The 15,586-nt window shown below is 45.4% G+C and overlaps 1 protein-coding gene across 1 annotated transcript in view; it reads right to left on the bottom strand.

Annotated features, from left to right (window-relative positions):
• The window catches only part of EFCC1 (EF-hand and coiled-coil domain containing 1), a gene marked incomplete at its 5' end in the record, with an annotated part of 37,425 nt that extends 22,504 nt beyond the window's left edge, over nt 1–14,921 (bottom strand). Inside the window, 2 exons of the mRNA XM_082288776.1 lie at nt 12,578–12,984; nt 14,286–14,921. Of these exons, the coding sequence (XP_082144902.1) occupies nt 12,578–12,984; nt 14,286–14,921 (1,043 nt within the window). The remainder of the gene's footprint in view (nt 1–12,577; nt 12,985–14,285) is intronic.
• Between the last annotated feature and the right edge of the window lie 665 nt (nt 14,922–15,586).

The raw sequence follows: 15,586 nt of genomic DNA, 5'->3' as shown, positions 1-15,586 counted from the left end.
TTTACAGACCCATTTCACACCTCTCCTCAGCTCTCTCTCTTCCACATCTGCAAGTGGCTAAAATCATTTCCACGCCTTTTTTTTTTCACACTCCTTGCCTTTTCTAGGCCTCTTCCAGTTTAATTGGTTTAGGTGAAAGGATCATGAATGTCTTTGTTCTGATACAGGTGTTCTGTGAAGGTGCATAATTATTTTCTTTGTATTGTTCTCTATTCCCTTTGTAATACCTTTGAATATTTTATTTGCTTTGCTCCCTGCAACTTAATAACTGAGCAGACACATTTCCTAGAGTTATAAAGCTCAAAGATATAATTCTTCAGCAGTTGTAATAAGCTCTGAGTTTATCACTGTATCTGTTGCACTGAAGCTGAAAGTGTTGTTTGGGGTTGGTTTTGGTATTTTTGCCCCCCAAATGAATCTGATTTCATTTATGTGGTACCTGCCACCATCCCATCACTCAGTGTCCTAAGATCATTCTGCAGTTCTTCACAGCTGATCCTGGTTTTTCACATCTTGACTAATTGAGCAATTTAAAAATCTTTATTTCCAGTATTATTTCACCTAAAAATAAAATTGTAATCACAATATTGTAGTCTTCCTTACCATGTGATATAAAGCAGATTTCTCCAACTAAAACACAGCCCAAACAAAACATGTTTCCAGACTACCAGTCATGGTTGAAATTAGGGTAAAGTCAAAGTTCCATACCCAGCTCCCCCTCGATGGCTTTTCTGATCCGAAACCAAGCTTTGTGATTCAAATGCACTTTTAGTGGAGACATGAATCAATTTACCGAGCTGGAACTTCACTGAGTTTAGCTCCAGAGATTAGTTCAGACTCACCTCTGAACGATGGTCTCTTCTGCAGTGTTTAATGAGAGAGAAACAATCTGATATGTCCTGGGGTTTAACATCAGACAGGGTACAGCTTTTTAAGCACAAACTAATCTTTTAAAGCATAAAACCTGTAATTCATTTACAATGCATTTCATCCACTAAGTACATTACCAGTGTGTGCAGTATGCATTTGTTTAATCGAGGAGGGAGGGGAAGCCCTTTAAATTTAAGGATGCACAATCTAAGCTTTTTTACACCTGTTTTATAGCACTCACCTATGACCTGGCACTTTTTTGTTATTATATTCTGGGCCAGATCACGGCTTTACAGTTTCACTTATAAAGTAATGGAAAAAATAAAGCATTTTTGTAAAGCTTGGCAAGGCAGCATGTGTTCCCAGGGTCCTGGGAGGACTTTTGTCACTGAAGAGTTGCTTCATTCTAAGCTTGGTTAAAAGGCAAACCAAAATTCAAAAGCATTGGTTTGCTTAACTTCACCAAAAATAATAAACCCCTGGAGTGAACTCGGGTCTCTGCACGTTGAGCTGATGGATGGTTCATGAACCTGCCTTTAAAAACACCGCAGTTCCTGATTTTCCTTCCGTACCTCAGCAGCTCTCCCAGCTCGCATTCACCTTGCCCATTGTGAGCTGTTACAACACAGGACCCGGTTAAAATTCGCCATTCCTGTGCCAGCATTTAAACTTTGCTTTGAGCCTTTCTGCAGCTGCCCGAGGAGATTGGGGTGCCCAGGACAAGGACACGCCGTGCTGCTGCTGCTGCTGCTGCTGGCCCGGAGCGCAGGCGGCATCCGCACCTGGCTGCTCGTGTTCTCCACGCCGGAGCCTCCCCGGCAGGATCGGGGCTGCAAGCAGGAGGGGTTGTGTGTGCAGCAGCACACACAAGGGAGGGAAGCCGAGCTGAGCTGTGCCGACCCGGCCCCGTCCCGTCCCCGCTTTTGCGCAGCTCCAGCGCTCGCCCGCCCGCTTCGATTTGAGCTCCCGTTCCCCGGGTCAGAAAAAGGCTGGCGAGGCAGGAAGGATGAAAGAAGGTGATGCTTTGACAGCTCCTTTTTCATGGTAACGAGCAGAACCGCTCCTTCTCCCCCCTCTGCTCTCCACGGCCTTTTCTTTCTTTAGAGAAGGGAAGAATTCAGCTCAGCCTTCCAGGCACTGACCAGATAAGCGGGAGGGCTCGGGGTGTCTTTGTGGGCTCTGCCCGTGGAGTCATTGCTTTGTTTAGGGGTTATTTGCTGTTTGTTTCCTGCATATGATGACAGGTAAATGTGGAGTAATAGAATTAAAGGTTTGGCTTGAGCACATGAGACAGCAAACCGTCCATTACTTCCCGGTGATTGCTGCTCCGTGCGTCATGTTCGCTCAGGAAACACAGATCCATCAATTTAGCTGGTCCATGGGAACCTGCCACAAGAAAGCTCCCTCTGCTTGGAAGGGGAAGAAATAATTGCTGCCTTTCCAGCATTAATAATTTTCTGTTCTAAAAACAACATCATTTTGATATAGAGGTAATTTGGATTATAAGCAAGGTGCACCCTACCTAGGAGAAAATACTTGTTTGATGCAAGACATTGCTGCTTGCAGAAGCAGGGCCTTAACTGGTAAGGCTGGAGAACTGCAATTTAAACATAAATTACTTTTAATACTTCAAAGCAAGTGCCAAGCCTTAGGGACTGACAGTTCCTCAAATTTCTAAACAGTACAGGTCTAAACTCTCAGGATCTTAGATCCTTAATGATGGGTTTTTGATGTGAAATCAAAGCTTAGATCATTCATATCCCACATAGTATTTACTTTAAAAGCTTTATACTTATTTAATTTTCAAGTTTCCTATGTTTAAATGCATTTGAAGCATCCTTTGGAAACTGTAAATCACGATGAACAAAGATCCCCAAACCAAAGAGAGCAAAGCAGGCAGGAAACAAGGGGAGAGGGAGGAAAGCAGTGAGTGTGAGATTGACAGCACAGGAACAAACCTGGTGTATAATTCTGCTGCAGAGAGATTAATCACAGCTTTTCTGAGAGATACCAATCCCTGGCTGCACTGAAAGGTCTATTGTTCAAAGTCAGTGCATTTACCCAGGAATATCCTGCCAGTGGTGGGAATATTTCACAGCTGGAAGACTTCTGAAAAACCTGTCACATCCCAGCCAGGGCTCTGGCAGCAGAGACACAGTTTTACTGACAAAATAAACTAAGAACGTTCTTTTTCTTGATTTTCTTATTCTTTTCTTCTCTGCTGACAGAGACAACATTGGAAATTAAGCAGAGCCAAGCCATGTACATTCATTAATGGAAACAGAGACCTTTCACACTAAGGACCAGCTTCTCTCCTAACTTTTGCTTATAACAGTTTGAATATTTTCCTTTTTTTTTTTTTTTTTGTTTGGTTGAATTAGAAATCTGAGCAAAGAATAATTTGCAACTAAGGAAACTGCCTCTTCAACATGAAAGCCAAGTGAAGTATTTATTTCCTTTTTGTATCTTAAAATGGTAGTTTGAGATTTGATTTATTAATGTCATTCAGTAGTGACAGGGGGGCTCATGGGTGACAACAGAGTGATGCCCCACAAAACTCAGGTGTACCCTTGCTGGAAATGCCACCCTTGCCTGTTTGCCACCCTTCCAAGCACAGAAATGGGTAGCAAAACCTCCTCTTCTGCAATTTTCACAAGCATTAGCTTTGCTCTAATTGCTCCTATTTCTGCCTCGTGTAATTTTGTGCCAAGCAGTGCCCCTTAGACCTACCAGCTCCAGGAGAGTGAAAATACTGTACTCAGAGCTTGGCTTCAACCTGACAGTGCTGTGCTTCAAACTTGGCTGCCCTCACCCTGGGCAGCCCCAGATACTTTTCTGTTGTGCGATCTCATGCCAAGGACGTGTGATGGGGTCAAGTACAGAGAGCAAAAGCAGAGCAGATGTGCAGTGAATCGCAGATATTTCAGTGTTATGATTAATGGGACACCATGAACCCTCCCTGAAACACTCTGCTGTGAGCAGAGGCTCTGCACAAAACAAAGCACAGGGCCTGATTTTTATTCTGGAGATTTATTGAAAGGTTTGGGGTCTTTCCTCTGAAATCTGACTCCCAACACTCGGCACCTCTGTTCTTGAAAGGGATGATGTGTGGCCTGATGGCAATTAGCACTCCAAGCTCAGGCAGCCTTCAGAGAATATTTTTCTCCTCAAACAAGGAGGGACTGCAACCCACAGTCAATCACAGCCTCCACACCTCATTTTTCAAGTGGTTTAAGAACAATGCTGTGGAGGCTGAAATTCTTTGTTCCACAGAAGTAACTTCCTAATGATGCCTCGTTGCTCAAAGCTTACAGTTGGCATTTATTGGAAGATTTCTTTTTTAATAAAGTACATTCCTATGTGGAATGGTGAGCAGAACACAGGCAGATGCTGGGATACAGATACCTGCAATAATGGTTAAGCTTCAGTCCATGCTTTATGTTTTCAATCTCTGAAGTTGAGCTGCAGCTTTGTGATCCCTTAAGGCCACACATACCTATTCATTTTTATCAGAATTTGCCAAATTTTCAGATGGGTGTTATGAAAAGCTACAAAAATGTATACAAATTCCTTTTTTTTTTTTTCAAAGGTGAGGAATGGTCTCTGAACTAAAGCCAGTCTCTTGATGCATTCTACAACTTTCAGGTTGCTTGACTTGATAGGTTTCACATCTGGAACTGTGAAAATACCATAGAATTAGAGTGTGGTTTGGGTTGGAAGGACCTTAAAGTTAATCTTTAGATGGTCTTAAAGATCCCCTGCCACAGGGGAGGTGGAACTGGGTATCCCTGGGTATCTCTTTTCTGTAATAAAGAACTGAAGCAGATACATTGACCAGCTCCTCCTCCCGCCCTCCTTCCCCCCACAGCCTCAGTCTGTTTTGAATTTCCAGTTTGGGATTACCTCAGGACACAAATCTGTAAGACCAGATCCATGTAATCCAAGCTTTACTTATAGTGCAGGACATCCTTTTCTAGCTTTCTTCTCTGGTTTGAGGACATCACTTTCCTTGGGATGTGACTGCAGTTTCCCTTAGTTTTTTCAGGGGCTGCAGTTCAGAATAGCTGAGGTTCAGATTCCCAGGCAAATCCAGGGAATCGTGCTGAGTATCACAAAAAGGACACCCCCAGCCAGGCATGAGACAGGCAAATATCAGTGTGGATTTTAATCATGCTGCTAATCAGGCAGATGAGACACTGATAAAGTTGAAAGGACGCCCAGGAGAATGAAGGGAAGGGAACAGCACAGCAAACATGGGCAGAGATTCAGCAGGAGTCCCAAACAGAACAAATATTTGCAGGGCTGCTGAGTAACTGTCTCGTGTCACTGGAAGTACAGGAGTTGCCTGTACTGTATTTCCTCCCATCAGTGACATTTATCAGCTCAGCCCCAGCCTCCTCAGAGCCCAGGCAGGTTTAGAGGCTGGGTGCCTCAGCCCTGGCAGTGTCCTGAGGAACACGAGGGTATTTACAATCTTTCCATCTTGGCTGGGCTGTCCTGAGGATGGGGTTTAAGAACTCAGCTTGTGGGTCTGCAAGTTCCCAGGGAAGCCATGGAGTTAATTAATTTACTTTGCAGATATTTTCCCAGGTTTCCAGGTAACTCTGTTACTGTAACACAGAGGAGCTTTTTGAGAGTTGAAGTGAAGGATGAAGTGGAATGGTTGCATGTGCATCTATCACCTCTTTCTCAGGGTGGACGACTCTGTTAACACCTGGTTGAAGCAGGATGCTGAAGGAGAACACCTCACTTTCAAATCAAATGACAAGTTTGAGTGGACAGGTCCTTCATGATTCCATGCTTTTTTCCCTGCACATCAATTTAAAGGGTGTTTTGTTGAATTTCGGGTTTGGTTTGGGTTTTTTTAAGCATAACATCTACAAGTTTCCCTCAAACATTTCTAGGGTGACTTCACTCATCTTGTTACATCATTGTCTGTTTTGGGATGTTTTCAAGAGATAAAGCCTCCTCCCCTGCAGATCACTAATCCTTCTGTATTCTGAGATCAGGCTATTTTAGCAAAACAAATTAGTTTAATCTCTTTGAAAATCTGGGTTTTCAGCATCCATATTACAAATTACCTTGTCTGTTTTGTATTCTGAAGGAAAGTGAGATAGGAGCAAAGAGTAATTAATCCCTTCTTACTGCTTTAGTAGAATTTCTCCTCTCCTCCTTTTCATGAAGTAATTTTCAAGTTTTATGAAGAAAATAACGCATAAAACCTCTTCCCTTTTATTCCTTCAGCAGAATAAAAAGCTTAAAAGAACGGAGAATCCGCTGCTTGTGCCTAAGTGTAGGTGATCAGCACTGTTAGATTTTCAAAGTAACTCATGTGAATTGACACAAAAATAACATACACTAAACCCACTCGAGATACGGGTGGTTGATTGGTTTTAATTTCATCTCTGGAGGGGCTCAGTGGAGTAATTAAGTACTTCATACAAAATTTGTGTGCAAGTGCCTGACTGAAGAACTTGTCAGTACCCTGGTCCTCTCAGAATCTTGCCCCTGGTAGTTTTAATTCAGATTTTTGCCAGTCTTAGACATCCAGGGAGTATAGAAGCCCCAAGTTCCAGCCACAGGTTACACTTTGAGGTTATATATTATTAATTTGTCTGATAAAACTGACCTGAAGAAAAGGTGAATTTCAAAAATCCTGCTGGCTCTTCAAAGCATCTGTTAGGGGAGGTTTGGTCAACTGGCACGGGGCAGCCAGGTCCTGTCAGGGGCAAGCTGTGCCCATTGGGCACAAGGTGCCTGGGATGCAAGGGCCACACAGCCAGTGCTGGATAGGGACAGGTGCTGCAGCCCAGAAAGCCAGAGGGATGTAGCTGAGGGCTGGTTATGATCCAGGACCACGTCTGGTGCTGGTTCTTGCAGTAACCACAAACCAGTGACTCTGGAATGGGAGCTCTGCTGGCTGAGGGTCACAGCCTCTGATGGGGACTCCAGTCTTTGGGTTTGAAAGGGGTAGGGGAGGAATTTTTTTCTTTAAAGTTATGTTTGTGTATGAAATCAGTCTTTCTGCTTGGGGGTCATAAGATAAGCCAGGTAATAAGATTGTGCAGTAAGAGAGTCTAGTACTGGGAAAGTCAGAGCAGGCGGATGAAGGAGGGAGGTGCACAGCTGTCACCAAGCTGCTGCCTGAATTTCCAGGCACTAATTCAGGGAAGAAAAGCTGCAGAAACCCTGACTGCACATCCTTTTGGGAAAAAAAACGAATCCCTCTGGTGTAGGAGGGGTTAGCATGATTCAAATCGTGCACAGGAGGGCGGAGGAGGCAGCTGTGAAAGGCAGCTGCTCTCTGGGTATGGGAGGACAGAACCGACTCCTCAGCCCTGGGCTGTGGCTTTGTCAGTGCTGCAGCAGGGCTTGCAGGGCTTGCAGGGCTTGCAGGGCTTGCAGGGCACTCTCATCCTCCATCCCCAGGAGAGGATGTGCTGGGGGCTGCTGAGGGACAGCTCCAGCAGGGCCAGCAAACAGAGCAGGACGGGGCTGTCCCTGTGTGTGGCACAGCAAACACGGGCAGCCAGATGAAAGGGGGATTTAGTGAGAAGCCATGGAAAGCCTCCCAAGAATAAACACTGTGTAAGTAAAAGCCCAGGAAAAAGGCCAGGGAAGTGGCTACACTTCCATTGTCAAAGCACACAGGTTCCTTGGGGATAAATGAACTTGCAATTATGTGAACGGATTTGAAGTGAAGGTTTTGCTATTATCATGGGAAGTTTTGAAAGACTCTTGTGTTTGAAATAAAAGTAGCTCTTCCACAGAAAGAGGCGCTATACATTTTCTACAATGCCAAATTAATGTATTTAAATTGCTCTGTACAGTTCTCTCAACCATAAATAACAATACCCTCCACTATCCCTTCTTGTGAAATCAAAATGCTCCTTTAAAGTGTTCCCAATGAGAGTAATCTGATTTGCTTGCTTAGCTTACGGTTCTTCTATGGCTAAAGACCCACAAGTAGTTTAAACTTCATATGATGGGAATATATTCACCTGCTACTGCTAACTTCTTCAAAAACATGAGGCTCTGTGGTTTTTGGCAGAGTTCTTTGTAATAAAAAACTTCTCACACTCTTTAGCAGAAAACAGTATCAGTTACAGCAAAGTTAGAAAATAAAATGTGATGACATCAGTTCATCCAGAAGAATCTGAGTGCTTTTGCAGATGAGCCTCTGCAATTAATATTTCATTTCACTCTCTGTAAGCTCAGTTCCCTGAGTGCCATCATTCCTACTGATTGACATCAGTCCCTGCTCCCTGTCTTTACCACCTGCAGGTCTGTCCAGCCTTCGGTGTGGTCCAGCACACACACACCCACAGCTCCCACTCAAATTTTGTGCCATCTGGAACAAATTGCCAAGATGTCCCTCACCTCAGAACAGCAAGGAGTTGGTATTGATGACAGTAGTCAAGCAGAAATTGTCCAGATTTTCTTTATTGTCTAATTTTTAAAGTAGAAGAACAGTTCTAGGGTGCCGAAATATAAAACATTACCATTCTGACTGGAAATAACCTACTACAGACACCTTCTTTTGTGCATTAGTGTTTCCTTCCTAGGGTTTTTTATTCTTCACTTAATGGAGCTGATCCTGTACTCGTTTGGAGTATTTCAATATTTCCTTCCTGTTCTTGGATTATTGATTTGGACCTGTTTGGTCCATCTTGTTGTATTTTACAAAGTGAATGATAACCTGAGGAATTATTGAAAAGATCAGGGCACTGTCTCCTGAAAGAGAAGAAAAACTGAACTGCTTCCAGTATAGGATAACCTAAAGCATAACTTCTTAGACAAACTGACACTGATGAAATAAATAAATGGAGAAAATGATGCTAGAGGCCTCAATCTTCATATTTACAGGAGAATACGAGGGGCTGAAACAAGCATCTCTGCATTCCATGCCAGAAGGATTCCTACTCATTAACACATATACATGCTGATGGATAATTAAGTAATTTGGGAGACAGACCATGCATATGGGAAGCATTTTTGGTATTTTATGACCCCCTTCACTGACCTATGTAATTACTGTGCTGCTGATTAATGCAGCAACATAAACCCTCTGTGAACATTCTCTATTACGAAGTTTATTTCGATTCTAGATGACCTTTCTTTTTATTTGTTACACTGGGATCAAAAAGAAAAAATCATTGTTAAATTGTTCTGTTCCCTCCAATGCTAAGAGAAAAAGAATATTATTAAGTAATCAATTTCTAAGCCACCTCCAGTGTAGTACAGAAAACAGAGCCAACTTATATTTGGCAAGAACAATTCATGTCAAACCAATCTAGTCTCCTTTTCTGACAGGGCAAATGGCTCAATGGATAAAAAGAAGCAGTAGATGTGACATTTTTACTGTAGTAACATTTTAATGTGTGGTATTTTTACAAACAATACTTAGAAATCATAGGACGATATTAGAATACATGGATGGTGTCACCTTGTGCTGGAGCAAAACTTAGTGGGGAAAAAAAAGGGAGTTTAGGGAATAGTGGTTAATGTTTTGTCCTCTGGGAATAACTCCCTGGGCAGCACTGCAGAAAAATGGGACTTGCTCGACTTCCTAAACTCTCCTGTAATCAGGCACTGGGAATGAGACACTCTTTATATAATACCAGTGATAAAGACATAATTTCTTGTGATGTCTTTTTCCTCTGAACTCAAGCTTTTCAGTAAGGAATTTATTGAAATTTACCTTTAAAGTTCAGCTGACTCACTAACTTGACAGGGATTAAAAAATAAAAGCTGAAATATAGTCCAGATGTCTCATGGGGAGGAAAGGGGACAGAAACCTGACACACTCATTAGAGCAGGAAGATTTGGATGTGCACCTGAAGACAAGAACTATGAACTGTTTGGTCAACTAGGCTGGGTTAGGAACCTAACGATGTGACAGGGACATTTCAAACCCTGGCACAGGAACCTGTGCACTCAGAAGAATTTCATGTTTAAGTCATACAGATTCACAGGAATATGAATCTGGAAGATGAAATCAGGAATAGGTGATTATAATTACACACTCCAATTTAGGACAACATTTAATCACTTGCAGGTACTTAAACACTTTCCTGAATAAATGCAAACTGTGTTGTTTCCTGAATTAGGGATTATAACTTAAGGTCATGGTTGTAATTCCAGATCTAAATGAGAGCAAGCAGGTATCAGATGGAGGTCTAGAAGAGGGATTTAGATGCTGAAAGAGCTTTTAAAGTCTGAACCTAAAAGAAGAAATAATTTCCTTTATAAATATGAAACTATAAACAGGAGCAGTGTGTAAAGCTCATAGATCAGACTCACTCTTGAAGATGATCCTCTCTGGAAGAAATTTGACTTCAGCTGGAGGAAACCTGGGGCTCACCATGCCACTTAAGGTGAATTCTTGGGAGACACATCTGCAGTTGTTAATGCTTTCTGCAGAACACCCCAATCCCCCATTTCTCTCCACCACTACCTTGCAGCAGCAGCTCTTGCCAAACCCAGATCCTGCTCACAAACTCTGTGTGGCACCTGGCAAAGGAGAAAACTGCTCACTGGAGTAGTGACTGAAACACAGACTGCCTTGAACTAACAGGACAAGTGACACCCTTACCAAGTGACAGCCAGAACCCGCTGGGTTCCCAGCTGTCCCTCCCTCTCCACACCTCAGCCAACCCATCTCTTCCCGTCACCAAGCACTCCCAGCACCTCACCCGAGCTACAGCCATGGATGTGGACTCCTGCACATCAGGAGAAGGTGAATTTCCCTGAGCAGGAGGAGTTTGTGCTGCCTTAGCACCAGTGTGAGCAAGCAAAGGAGCAGGACAAGCTGGGACAGCCCAGGCTGTGTGGGGCAGAGCCAGCCATGCTGCTGCTGAACCCTTTCCCCACCCTAACACACAGCTCTGCACTGCTGATTCACTATTTTCTGCCAGTTTGGGCACCTTGGTGCCACCCCGGGGAATGTGTGGAATGATGGCATTCCATATGCTGTGGAATATGACCACAGGCATGCAAGTCACTGTTACCATTATGCATCTCTAAGTTAAACTGTTTACACCAAGAGCTGTTTTACGTGGATAGGGAGTGGGAGGTGCTTTATGGCCAACAGGGAATCTCAAAGCCTGGGCTTCTGCTAAATGTGCCGGGGGGCTAAAAAAGGGGTGTAGTTCCCAAATGGTCAGTTCAGCACCATTCCTGAGCTTGACAGTCACTTTAAATTAGCATGCAATTTAAAAATAAGTATTACACATGAAGGTTATCTCACAAGGAACATGTAATTTACATTTTGAACTCACACTTTGTTTTGATGTAACCCGTAAAGTTCCTGCTCTGCGAGGCCAGTGGACATTCCTTACTGCCTTTAACTCATTCACCTCTACCTGTTTCCAGGTGATCTTTTTTATCCTTCATCATATTTTGGAAAAGCAATTCCACAGGACAAGAGCTCATAGTAAGTCTCTGGTGCTCGTGCCAAGGAGGACATGATAGACCTGACCAGTTGTGGGATCCCTTTTAGCACCAGGAGTTGTATCATTCATCCAGAGACCCCTGACAGTCATCTCAAACATTACGTGCCCTCACGGTGCTTTTTAAATCCTATAGATGTTTAAATAAATGCTTTTATCTTCTTTGATCTTCTGCAACCATGCAAGTATTAACATACACAATGCTCACAGAAAGACACTGGATAAAATGGTTATTTTTAGAATTTCCTCACTTCATAAAACAGTACAATAGCTATGATGCCACAAATAACTCACTATGAATTCTTCTTATAAGCAAACAGAGGAAGTGTAAGTTTAGGAAGAGACAAGGAGTTCAGAAGAGGCAATTTATTAAAATACTAGATTTAGTAGTGTAAGTAAAAATATATCTATAAATACTGGTTTTGCTTTGGGTCAGTGAGAATATAAACTAGATTTTATCCCACAGGTCAGTCTTAAACTTGGGCAGAAATGCCTAACACTTAATAACCATCTATGAGTCCAAGTTTCATTTGAGATAAAAAGCAACAAAGGCAGTGAACTATTAAATTCATGACCAACTTTCTGGCTTCTGGAAAGATTTGTTTATGCTGTTACAAAAGCAGGGTTTAGTTGAGTGATGTATTCTTTGTTTGAGATTCCCACTATATTATTTTGTGGGTTTAGGAACACTTCAGCTTCTCTCTTTTCAGTATTACCTATTCTGCCAGTGAGGAAGCAATGAAGTCACAGCAGAGTTTAAAACCACTGGCCAGAAGTTGTCCTTGTGTGCTTTTCCCCAGTTCCTAGGACATGTTGAAGAGCTTTTTTATGAAATGGAGTGTCAGCCATCTGATTGCAGCTGGCTTGGGATGGGACCTAATGACCAGGAAATGCAGTGAAAAAAATAAGTGTGTTGGAAATGGTTTCTGAAGGACTGTCAGGAATTTGTTTTGGGGCTTTCTGGAAGCATTGCCATGTTGAGTTCTGTTGCTGTGTGTTTGAGGAGTAACTTCAGCTCTCTGTAGATCACCACCCTTACTTGGCCTACCTTCCACTGAATGCTCCCAGTTCTCTTAGGGATAGGGATCCATAAGAGGAAACCCAATAAAATGGACAAGCAGCTTCTAATTTCCCTCTGGCTAGATTTTACAAGATGTATTTGGAGACGTTTAATAAGCCACAACCAGAGATTCTCAAACTGACTTGTGTCCCAACACTGTGACTTTATAGGCGCTTTTTGACGGACTCCAACCTACCTGTAGTGCTGCAGTTGTGATTCCAGCTGCTGAATGTATATTTGCAGATGTGGCACCTCGTTAGCTTTCTCTTCCAGCTCCTTCACTTTGCCAAGACTGTTGAGGACGGCGTGTCTGGCCTCTTCCACCTTCCTCCTCATCTCCGCCTGCTCCCTCTTCAGGTTACGGTTGCAGTCTTCCAGGCTGACCAGAGCTTCCTGAGAGCTCTTCAGCTCCCTCTCCAGCTCCTGATTGAACTTGATTGCTTCTTCAATCTGCCCATCCCTGGAGCTCCGGATGAGCTCCATTTCCTTCAGGACACTTTGGAGGCACTTGGTCTGGGAGTGGTTCTGTGTTAATGGTCTCTTACTCCCTACGAAACAGGTTCCCTCCTCTTTATGGCTGGCATGGCTCTTCCGCAGTCCCACCTGTAATGACCAGGAGCAGAAAGCAGGGAGAAATTGATGGGTTTTAAAGCAACTGACATTTTAATAAAGACTGAAAATGGCTGGATTGTGCTTTGTTGGGGATTTTTTTAATCACATACAGTTGATCAGCAGCTAAAGCTACTTGACCTTTGCCAAACACAGAGACAAGGAAAAAAATCTCTGGAAAGTAGTTTTTAATACCTAGCTATACATTTAGGTTTCAAACTACTCGCTATTATGTTATTGCACAAGTTTCTGCATAGCTTTAATGTCATTACTATGGTCTGCACTCAGAAGTCAAGTAGTGTGCTGAAAAAGATATTTCCCATCAAGTTGTGTTCAGAAGAAGAGAGCAGGGAACAGCTGGGGGGTGTTCTGGAGCTCTCCTCTTTGTCCTTTTGATTCTTCCTGGGGCCTCAGACTCGTGGCTTCATGTTTGCTTCAGATTTCCTTTCCCTTTTCAGATGAAAATGGTAAAAGTGGCTTTGACCTGCCATGATGGACGTTGTGAAGAGGAGCAGCCAGCTAACGCAAGTGGCAGTGTCACACACGGAGCAGTTCTGTGAGTCCTGTGTTAGTATCAAATCAGACCTGATCAGACCTGCCAGAACAACTGGTCCATGCTGCCCTTCACTGCTCTGCCTGTTCCATGCTATTTCATGCCAGAGTAATTTAACTGCTGTTAAATGTGTATGTGTTTCACTCGAGCCAGTACAGCAGAACCAGCAGAAACCAGCCCCAGAATTAATGGGGCTCTGCAGAGAAGCCCAAGACTGTTCATCAGCCTGCTCACAGAACTGGCTCCCACTCTGAAATCTTGTGACCATGCTCGGAAGAAAATGTACTTCTAAGGTTTCTGAGGCACTTATGACTGAGGCACTGTACATGCTTGTACAGGTAAGACTCCAGAAGTTCTTTCCCACTTCAGGAAAAACCCTGCAGTGGTGCATATCCAGTATATGGTATCAGCACATCCTGGCTGAAAGTGCAATAGAAGCAGCAGCATTGTACACTTGGGTTTGTTAAGCTGAACTCCCCTACACTTTTAACAGAGTGCTCATCAGCCTGTCCCATAGCTACATACAATGGCACACTGGTGAAGATACATTTCTCCTTAAAGCCTCCCTGTAACTAAACTTTGCTAAAAAGTTAATGCCGAGGATGAACGAGCAACTTCGGTCTCAGTCTGGAGGTGGAGGGGTTTTTAACACTGACTTTCCGAGAGCAGCATCTTTCCTGAAGCACTCGGGGCCACCCGAGCCGCCTCCGGGAGGCCGGTGCAGAAGCCGCCCCGGACTCACCTGCAGCGCCAGGCAGCGCGCGTCGCTGCTCTGCAGGGCGGCCCGCATGTCCTCCACCAGCTCCCGCAGGCTGCCGTTCTCCTCCTCCAGCTTGGCGATGCGGTCCTCGGCCTGCTCCAGCGCCACGATCTCCTCGTAGCACTCTCGGGAGCAGGGCCCCGGCGGCCGCCGCTCGGCGCTGCCCGCGGCTCCGCGGCCGGCGGGGTCGGCGCGGCGGCGGCGGCGGGGGCTGCGCAGGCGGATCTGGGTCTCGATGTGCTCGCTCTCCCGGCCCAGCGGCAGCCGCGGCCCCGCGCGGGTGCTGAAGTGGCCGCAGAGCCGCGCGTGGAACTGGCGGAAGGTGAGCTCGGCCGAGAGCCCGTCCCACAGCCCCGCGCACTCCTCGGGGTCCGCCGCCTCCTCCAGCCCCAGCACCTGGCACAGCGTGCGGAAGTCCTCGCCGGGGATGCGGCCCGCCCCGGCGCAGTCCAGGTGGTGGAAGATCTCCTGCAGGTACTGGTCCAGGCCGGTGGCCAGCACGACGATCTCGTTCTCCACGCCGCGGTCCAGCCCGTAGTGGTAGGCGAGGGCGCTGACCAGCCACTGCGTGCGCCGGGCCGGCCGCCCGTAGGGGTCCCAGCCCTCAGGCGGCTCCATCGCGCCCGCCCGTCCCGCGGCGCTGCCCGACCATCCCGAGCGCCCGCCCGCCCCAGCGCTCGGCCCCGGCCCCGGCCCGCGGCGGGGCGGGATGGGATGGGCGGGACGGGCGGGGCGGGGCGGGGCCGCCGCTGCCCCGGCGCTGCTCCAGCGCTGCTCACGGAGCGCCCGGCTCGTCCCGCAGCGGAGTCGCGATCCCCTTTGTCCGTCAGGAAAAGGGATTCAGGCAAAGCGGGCAGGTGCCACCCTGCTTGGTTTGTCTGCCAAGCCTGCGCCCCAAGTTTGTTTCTGATTTCTTAAGTAATTTCTCCCTGCTTCCTCTTTAACAGCAGCAAGACAATAGCATCGCACAATCCAGTTTGACAAGTAAGGTTTGTGAACAAGTGAGTGCTTCCACTAAATTAAAAACCCAATGTGCCTGAAAGTCGACCTTCTGTTCGCTCAGGCTTCCTTACCTCTGTAGATGAGGTGACTTTATGGTGTAGGTATGTGGGTTTTAAATTGTCTGTGATAGAGATGAGTAAGTGCTAAACCTGTTCAAATGCTGAGCTGCCCAAAGCAGTGATTTTAGTCTCTCTTTGGCTGGGGAGTAGGACCGGCGTTGTTGAACGCAGGGAGCAGCACGAGCAGGGCTCCTCCAGCAGCAGGGACACTCCACGAGCCAG

The sequence above is a fragment of the Coloeus monedula genome, assembly GCF_965178545.1.
Source record: "Coloeus monedula genome assembly, chromosome: 11".
Lineage (NCBI taxonomy): Eukaryota > Metazoa > Chordata > Aves > Passeriformes > Corvidae > Coloeus > Coloeus monedula.
This window is presented reverse-complemented; position numbering and strand designations above follow the sequence as displayed.